This window comes from Taurulus bubalis, assembly GCF_910589615.1.
Source record: "Taurulus bubalis genome assembly, chromosome: 3".
NCBI lineage: Eukaryota > Metazoa > Chordata > Actinopteri > Perciformes > Cottidae > Taurulus > Taurulus bubalis.
Window position 1 is genome coordinate 24,160,977 of NC_136591.1, and position 9,201 is coordinate 24,170,177.

The following is a 9,201-nucleotide window of genomic DNA, read 5'->3' on the forward strand; positions in this document are numbered from 1 at the left end:
TGTCTATTTTTAACTTTTTTAACCGTTTTGCACTACTCACTTTATGTCAGACAGTAGAGACACATAATTTCAGGTCCTCTGTATGTTTGCACAAATGGAGGAAGTGACAATAAAACTGACTTTGAATAAAGAAAATGTCACACACACTAGGCAGGTCTGAGTTCACGATGCAGTGTTCCCCTCCCCCATAACCCATTTCTAATATAACAGTACTGTTTTAAAAATGAATTCTTTGACACTCAGGATGTCAGAGTAGCTCTGAGAACTCATGTGGCTTGCTGTCTTGGTCTCAGTGAGGACCTGAACTGCAATGTCTCATCCAATTTTTAGAGAGGCCTGTAAAAGACAACATCACAGTAGTCGAGCCGACGATGAAGATAAAAACAAGTTATTTTGATTCAAGTACTGACTTTGCTGTGTGGTATGTTTTGTTTCAGGTGTAAAGTATGTGACTTGGTGCCATCCAGTCTGCGTTGGCCTCTTACCAAGTTAGTCAGCCGAAAGAGGATCTTTGCAGTCATCATTTGGTGCATGACAAAGTCCTTCCAATGTCTTTAGTAGAGGACGTTCTAGATGTGCTGCGCGCCGTCCTGGAGTACTTTGGAGTGCCTCCAGACATGGTGAGTTCAAAGACACACTGTCATAATTGTGTTATCTAGTATTATCATGGGGCTTGCCATCTGTTTTTGATCTGTGCCAAGTATCACCAGCAGTGTCACCTTGCTCCCTAAAAGTTAACTGATCGAGTGAAGTTGTAAGAATAGTAATTTTCAACCAAGATTTTTGTTTGTTGTGTGTGTGTGTGTGTGTGTGTGTGTGTGTGTGTGTGTGTGTGTGTGTGTGTGTGTGTGTGTGTGTGTGTGTGTGTGTGTGTGTGTGTTGTCCTGCGTGTAGCTGGTTCCAGTGTGGGATACTCAGCTGTGCGGCCAGTATCGCAGCGTTGTGCGAATGATTGGGACCAACCTCTCTCTGACGCCTACACCACGTGTCCATTTTCAGGTACAGTCCCACTTTCTAACAGGCTGAAGATGATCTGAAATCATACATTTGTTTTTACTGCTTCAAATGCAACACAGCCATAAAGTGGACTTATGTGCTTTTTGTTCAGACTTGCTTATAATAATGCTAACATTGACTATTTGGGACCTGATTTAAATGCTACATTTGTCACATGGTACTTCCTAAAGAGAAGAAATACTGTATCCTAAGCTGAGCTAAAGTGCTTGCTTGTTTTAACATTACACCCCGAAAACAGTCCCATATTTTTTTTTTAAAGTCTCATCTTCCTTGTTTTTCTCTTTCCATTTTTACGCTCCTAACAATGTTCTCATTTTGAACATTGAACTTTCCTTTGAACTAACTTCTGTGATTTTCTGTTATTTTTGTCTTTAGTCAGGGTCAACGTGTGTTAACCTTCCCTGTTCATGTTTGGTCCTTAGGTCCCTTTGCTCAGCAACATGCCCTACGGTTATGTTGACGTCACTGTGGAGGCCCGGGCCATCCCTTCGTTTGCTGACGTCCTGTGGGTGTTTGAGGATGAGGGGGAGAGCTTTGCCAAGACCAGGTAAGGACACAAGTGGACAAACTGTACTGTCTTACTGTCCACAGTATAATTTGACGCTTAACTAAAATAGCGAAATGTCTTTTTAAAGGCCCTTTTAAATTCTTTCCAGTATCTTGTAAACTGTCACTATCTCTGTCGCAATTCCCTTGCATGGATTTATGTATTTAGCAGCTTTAAAAACAGACTAATTTAGTTTGTTTTGGATGGAAAAATTTTAAATATTGAAACTGCTGTATGGTCTCCATAGGAATCATTTACATCCAAAGAAGCAAAATACTGTAAATCGGGATGTGGTGAGATACCCAGGCCCGGCCCAGACTAAAGCCCTGAGGGGAGGCCGATCATCTGATCCAGTCGCCATGAAGAAGATCACAGCGCTGGAGAGCGAGCTGCTAAAACTACGAGCTCAGATAGCCATGATCGTTACTGCCGCTCCGGCCTCAGGTGCACACTCTTTATGATCTCGCGTCAACTTCTTTTCACAAAATACACAAATATGTCAATTCAAGCGAATTCAACAACCATTCTGTGCTCGTTCAACGTTTCGTTAGGTGCGACAGAGTCCCAGAGTACCCCAGGCACGCCTTTGATGTCTTCTACCCTTCGGCCAGCTCTCACCTCCACGCCTCGCTGTGCTGCTTTCCCACCACCACCACCTCCTCCTCCTCTTCCTCCTCCTCCTTCCTGCCCCGGCTCCTCCACTCCATCTGTATTCGAGCTGAACCGCCAGCGCAGGAGGAACGAGAACGACCTCGACAAGGCTCAGCTCAAGCCCCAGGACTCGCAAGCAAAAGGGTTGCTATCCATGCTGGATGTTCTCAGGGACTTAAATCAAGTGAAATTGCGTTCAGTGGAGAGGTAGGCATTACAATAAATTGTTTGGAGTTTTGCCAATAGTAATATCCTCGAATATAATGAATTTTGTCCTTATTGTTGCAGAAGACTCTCATTTGAATTTCTCTATGTTAAATGGAAAGTGTGTTGCATTCACGGGGATGTGTGTGTGTATATATATATATATATATATATATATATATATATATATATATATATATATATATATATATATATATATATATATATATATATACATAAAGGGATGTGTATATATAAATGGAATATAATTGTGAATATAGTGAATAATAACCTGAAACCAAGAATCCTAGTTTTCGGCGCTACCACGGTGTTGCACTCGGCAGCTCACGTTACGGTTACGCGGTCTTGGAAAGGGAGGAGTAAGCAGAGGGGTCTTGGTTGGCAGTTCGATGCCACCAAATCCAAGACGCTTCAACAGTTTCCCTTCTTTACTCTGTAGATCACCAGGGGGAACGCCAGTCCAGAGGAGACGCAGTAGGGGACGTGCGGCGTTGCTTAGTGACCCGGCGGCTCTCATCGCTGAAGCGCTAAAGAGAAAGTTCGCCCAGCATCGCCACAACAGCTCCTCTGACAAGGAAAATTCACTGGAACTCTCACCGTTCGGCAGTCCAGAAATACCCAAGGTTTGTTTACTCGGACACACACACGCACACACACGTCTGTCAGCAGGTCTGCTTATCCGATGCCTCTGTTTCAGATTCCTCTCCATGTCAGACGCAGTCAGGGGCGCCTCCACCTCTGATTCTGTTGATCTGACCCCGACATGTCAAAAGTCAGACACCCCATCAGCCAATGACAGCTCCCACAGATGTGCCTCTCAGACGAATTACTACTGCAGCTACTGACTTGCACTTCATTTTTTATCTCTGTTTGTCTTTTCTTTTGTTCTTGTAGGAGTGTTTGTCTCACAATGAACAAAGTGCTTGTTTCTGTTACGTATCTCATGGTTGTGTTATTCATATATTGATGGCATATTTTTAAATGTAATAATGTATTAAAAGCAGGTGTGCACTGTAGCTTGTAACCCACCTGCTTAAATCACTTTGTGAGGCCTTATAGTTCTTACCTCAACCAAGTGAAATGCACCATGGGTATTGAGATTGCTCTATTCTATGCAACTGCTGTTTCAGGTTGTTTTATTATATTAAAGTGTTGAATTACACTGATCCATTTTGTAGCTGTTCTTGTTTTCATGTTCTCCACCAATTCAGTATATTTCCAAATCCAGTTTGTATTTGTAACTATTTTGAACGTTGCTATTATTAGATTTTAGTGGTCACGGTCACTGTGACCTCACGAAACACGTTTTGGGCCATAACTCAAGACGATTTCACACAAATTTCTACGAGGATGAAATGATGAAGCGATGACATGTTGGACAGACGTGAGTGTAAATTGCAACGGGACCTTTTGGTGGCGGCTTACAACGAACGATAATTGTAGTTTAACCGTGACGGCTGCCTTTGTGTCTTGCTTCACATGAGCTGTGTATTAAAAGGTAAGTCAGTGGCTTCTGACTTGGAGAGAAAATTACCTTAAATAGTTTACATAGTGCGTGTGTGTGTGTGTGTGTGTGTGTGTGTGTGTGTGTGTGTGTGTGTGTGTGTGTGTGTGAAAATTCAATTTTATCTTGCTAACAGTTATTTCTCATTCTCTGCTCTTATCATAATCGTACCTGAGCTGCTGCTGTTCACTAGATGACATAGTGAGCAAGAATAGGTTTTAAAATAAGTACAGTATTGGGTAGACTTGTATATCTAAAAGTAAATAAGTATCCTGGCGTTCTTCGAAACCCACTAAAGTGGATGCTAGTTTAGATAATTTTACACAAATGTCTAATATGATAAGATGATGGAAATATTGACATTTTGCACAGACATGGTTGTAAACTGCAACCTAAGTGGTTGGGACAGCATACAACTTGACATCTCTGTTGATCCAAATAAATAAATAGTATAGTAATAGTATACATGTACACATTTTGGTTAGCCAGAGAAGAATAGCTGACTCAAATTGTTGTATTGTTTGTGAGGAAATGCAGCCGCCCAGAACTGCTAGCATGGCTGTAAAGTCCTAAATACTGGTAAATTATAAAGAACCTGCTCTGTTAAAAGGCATTAAATATACTTTGCAGCGTCATCTGTGAATTGAAGAAGTCTGTCTTATTCCTCCTCCTCCTGAGAAATAAAAAATAAGTGACTTCAAACCATTACATCTTATAATGCTATTCAGTTATATTTAGCCTTAAGACTAATAATGCAATCAAATATATGTGGTTATAATAATGGCATAACAAGTCAACCACTCTACCACAGCTGCATTTAGTCTGCATCATTCACAGACTGAATGAGTGCTATTCAAGGGTTTAACTAACCATTCACACCTATTATTGCCAGTTAAATGATACAAGTGAACATCTGTTTACATAAAGCTTAACGTAATTAAATAAATAAATACACTCATAACAGGACAGAGTCTTACAAAGCATTTTCAACCACAATTCAGAACACACAAATGCACTCTCTGAGCTTGCAAGGAAAACACGTAAATCTAACGACAGCTAAATATATTTATTGTTGAAGAAAAACGTCACTTTCCATGTACGCTTAAAAATCTACCAGTTGAATTCTTATTGAGGAAGCGTGTTACTCACCACAACATTCAAACCGGCAATCTGAAACGTCATAAAAAATGAAATTCATTATTACACCAACGCATACTGAAATCCAAAAAGATGCCACTTCAAATGAAATAGTATAAACTTTACTTGTTGAGGAGTAATGAGAAACGTTATATCATCTTAGATGACCACACCAGGAAATCCATCAGCATTGTCGACGCATTCAATGGATATCTGCAACATCATCAGACATGTATTACGAAAATGAAAAGTATCATAAGATTCCCATATCAAGTTACCAGTTCCACTTTAATAGCAAATTACTTAATTTAACGCTTACTTTCCCTAAAACGACATTGTGTGCATCATTCACGGAAGCCATTTTGCTTCCTCCCCCTCTGCTATTACTCAAACCAACAGGTGTACGTTGCAGCTACGTCAGTGTTACGTATTTTATGCAGCATTGAATGAATTGGTATACAAAAATGTTGAGGATATTTTTATTGCAGAAGGAACATCTCTTATTGCAAACTAAAATATGATTTATTTTGAAAATACAACCTGCAGTGAAAAATATCAGCACCTTTATAAGAAATATCAAAACTACTTGGTGTTGACGGACCTTTTTCCACAGCACTAGTCCTCCCAAACTCCAAATAAGTCTATTTGAACTTCTATTTGAACTTCCTAACATTTGTTCTAACAGGGAGTTGGACCTCTCTGTCAGACAACGTACTATATATTTCTTTGTCTGTAAATTACTTTTGCCAAAAAATAGCATACCTTTTTCTTTTCTTTCTTGAGATACTGACAAAATCTTGATCAGACCGTTCCTTCGTTCATGTTGGTCTGCTTCGGTCCTCCATCTCAGATAAGTACAGTGATTCAAACCATTGGAACTTCACACCCTAGAAAGAGGATAAGGAGTTGTCTGGAATATATACACTCACCTAAAGGATTATTAGGAACACCATACTAATACTGTGTTTGACCCCCTTTCGCCTTCAGAACTGCCTTAATTCTACGTGGCATTGATTCAACAAGGTGCTGAAAGCATTCTTTAGAAATGTTGGCCCGTATTGATAGGATAGCTTCTTGCAGTTGATGGAGATTTGTGGGATGCACATCCAGGGCACGAAGCTCCCATTCCACCACATCCCAAAGATGCTCTATTGGGTTGAGATCTGGTGACTGTGGGGGCCATTTTAGTACAGTGAACTCATTGTCATGGTCAAGAAACCAATTAGAAATGATTCAAGCTTTGTGACATGGTGCATTATCCTGCTGAAAGTAGCCATCAGAGGATGGGTACATGGTGGCCATAAAGGTACCCGGTGGGGTCTTCTGCTGTTGTAGCCCATCCGCCTCAAGGTTGTGCGTGTTGTGGCTTCACAAATGCTTTGCTGCATACCTCGGTTGTACGAGTGGTTATTTCAGTCAAAGTTGCTCTTCTATCAGCTTGAATCAGTCGGCCCATTCTCCTCTGACGTCTAGCATCAACAAGGCATTTTCACCCACAGGACTGCCGCATACTGGATGTTTTTCCCTTTTCACACCATTCTTTGTAAACCCTAGAAATGGTTGTGCATGAAAATCCTAGTAACTGAGCAGATTGTGAAATACTCAGACCGGCCCATCTGGCACCAACAACCATGCCACGCTCAAAATTGATTAAATCACCTTTCTTTCCCATTCTGACATTCAGTTTGGAGTTCAGGAGATTGTCTTGACCAGGACCACACCCCTAAATGCATTGAAGCAACTGCCATGTGATTGGTTGATTAGATAATTGCATTAATGAGAAATTGAACAGGTGTTCCTAATAATCCTTTAGGTGAGTGTATAATGCAATGCACTTCCTCATATAATTCTGCATTTCACAATAAGAATAACGTCAAGATCAGCAAATCAATCAGTTTCAGTTCCCCAAGAATCCTGCTGCAGTGGCCGTGAGAACTTAACACACTGCAACTTAAAGGAACTAAATTCTAAATTCACAGCAATTCTATCGATTCCACACGACTCAACATGGCAGCGGCTAAACAGTAATTAACTCAACTATGCTTCTTAGAGACCAATGCTTATCACTCTGTGTCCACAATGGACTTTAGGAGGGTACATGCTTGAGAGCTGGAGGAAAAAGCTTTGGATCTAAACTAGTAAAAGTTATTGGAACTCAACACTTACTATTTTTAACAAATGCCTTATATGTTCATGGTATAATTATTATCAATCGCACTTTTGATGCCAGTCAGACAAATGTGATGATCAGCTGACTGTGTTAGTGTCCTGAAGCTCAGTTGGTTGCAGTCCTCATTTTGCTTTCCAGTGTCTAAAAATTGGAAGGCTGCCATTTTGTGGGATATACTATTTCACAAGATTTGAGAATAAATGTGTTGACGTTGCAATTTGACCCACATGACTTCCTGATATATAGATATGCTGTTTTCTGAACACAGAGGTTTTTCTAAGGACGTTAAAGTTATGAAATAACTTTCACTTAGCGCCAATTTTTGTCGGCCTGACAGTGGGAGTGTTTCTAAACATCTTTTAGAAAACCTCTTCTTTTACCGCAGCAGGGGTCTGCTCCACTCAGTCCTGGTTCTGGTTCCCTGTGCCTCTTCGAAAAAAAGAAAGAAACCCTTGCTTGCTAGGTTAATCTTTAATTGTGCAATTGTTTAAGTATTTTAACACTCCTTTCTGCTAGTAGAGGGGCGTTTGACTCTGGACAGGGGCATTTTAATTGTACCTGTCTGAAGCAAGGACATTGACGTCACCGACATGATTGATGAGTTTTTGTACAGGGCTGATTTGCAAGCAGTGGTTTGTGTGGATTATCTCGGCGCTGGCTGCTTTACAAATTCGTGGCAACATGGAGCCAAGGAAGTTCACCCCCACGGGCTCAGGTATACTTTAGAAGGAAGAAAAAGAGTTCTTGGCATATTGCAGTTACATTATAACCGTGTGTGCATCTTCCATCAGAAGTTGTTATGCTCCCAGCTGTTGTCACTTGCCAGGGATTCTTTTTTTGTGTGTCGCTTGGTAACTTGCTGACTAAGTTTGTGGCAATGTTGTATTCCCACTCTAACAACGAAGAATAAGACAACAATCTTACAGTTTTGTCACACTTTTAATGCTCAGAGCGCTATACAGAGGGTTTAGCCTTCTGATGACATGCAGGTTGGCAAATGGACTGTACTTGTATACCTTTGCTTCTAGTCTTCCGACCTCTCAAAGTGCTTTCAACACATCATTCACACCCATTCATACACTGATGGGGCTACCATGCAAGGTGCCCCCTGCCCATCAGGACTCTAACTAACCACTGTTCTCGTCCTGGTGGATGATAGATTATTCCAGCTTCCGTTGGTTGTTGCCCTCTTTTGGTCTGCGTCCCATATGCAGCTGCACATTGAACCCAACTCTGTGAAGCAGCCTCTCAGGTGTGTTTGGATTCAGTGTCTTAGAGTGCTTGAAGTCTGCCTTCGTTAATGCTTGGTGGTGGGAGGTTGTGTCTCGTGTTTTGTTTGCCAATTCAACGGAAAACTTTGTTGCTCGTGATCAATTCTGGATCTTTCAACATACACCGGGATATGCTGAGAGGTGGATCATTGACATACAACTGTCATTCATGACAACATCTGACATTTTGAAACAACAGGTGGCACAGCGCGCCCAGTTATGTGTCTATAGAGTATTTTACAACTGAGTCAATCTTAATCAAGGATTGGAATAATTCAAAAAGGTTTTAGCCACCTGAATAAATGCATACACATTTCGAGATCAGTCCATGTTCCAGTTTAGGGAGGGTGCTGGGTTTAACTATCCAGATTACACAGCGAACCAGCTGCTTCAGAGAGAGCCCTAATTCATACTTTATATTTTGGAATCTCGATTGTGTCTTTAAACAAAAGTGTAGCATCGCTATCAAGTCACATTGGATGCTCCGATGCAAGGTAACTCATAAAACCTTTCGTAATGTCTTAGTTAGATTTAGTGTAGTTTAGGGTAGAGCTTAGCTTGACAGTTTTGGGAATTTGCTTATTCTCTTTTTCCAATAATTGGATTAGAAGACTGGTGCCACTGATGTTCCTGTGCATGTGATACAAAGCCTTGCAGAGGGTTGTGTTCCTGACTGCTC

At 40.9% G+C, this 9,201-nt stretch overlaps 1 protein-coding gene across 1 annotated transcript; it reads left to right on the plus strand.

Annotated features, from left to right (window-relative positions):
- Positions 1–548: 548 nt before the first annotated feature.
- mtfr2 (mitochondrial fission regulator 2) lies at positions 549–3,594 on the plus strand (the record flags this gene model as incomplete). Its single annotated transcript, XM_079215499.1, has 7 exons — positions 549–620; positions 895–999; positions 1,440–1,564; positions 1,812–2,008; positions 2,116–2,422; positions 2,880–3,063; positions 3,138–3,594. 7 exons carry the CDS (start codon positions 549–551, stop codon positions 3,180–3,182), a joined length of 1,035 nt encoding a protein of 344 aa, XP_079071625.1. The 3' UTR covers positions 3,183–3,594.
- Between the last annotated feature and the right edge of the window lie 5,607 nt (positions 3,595–9,201).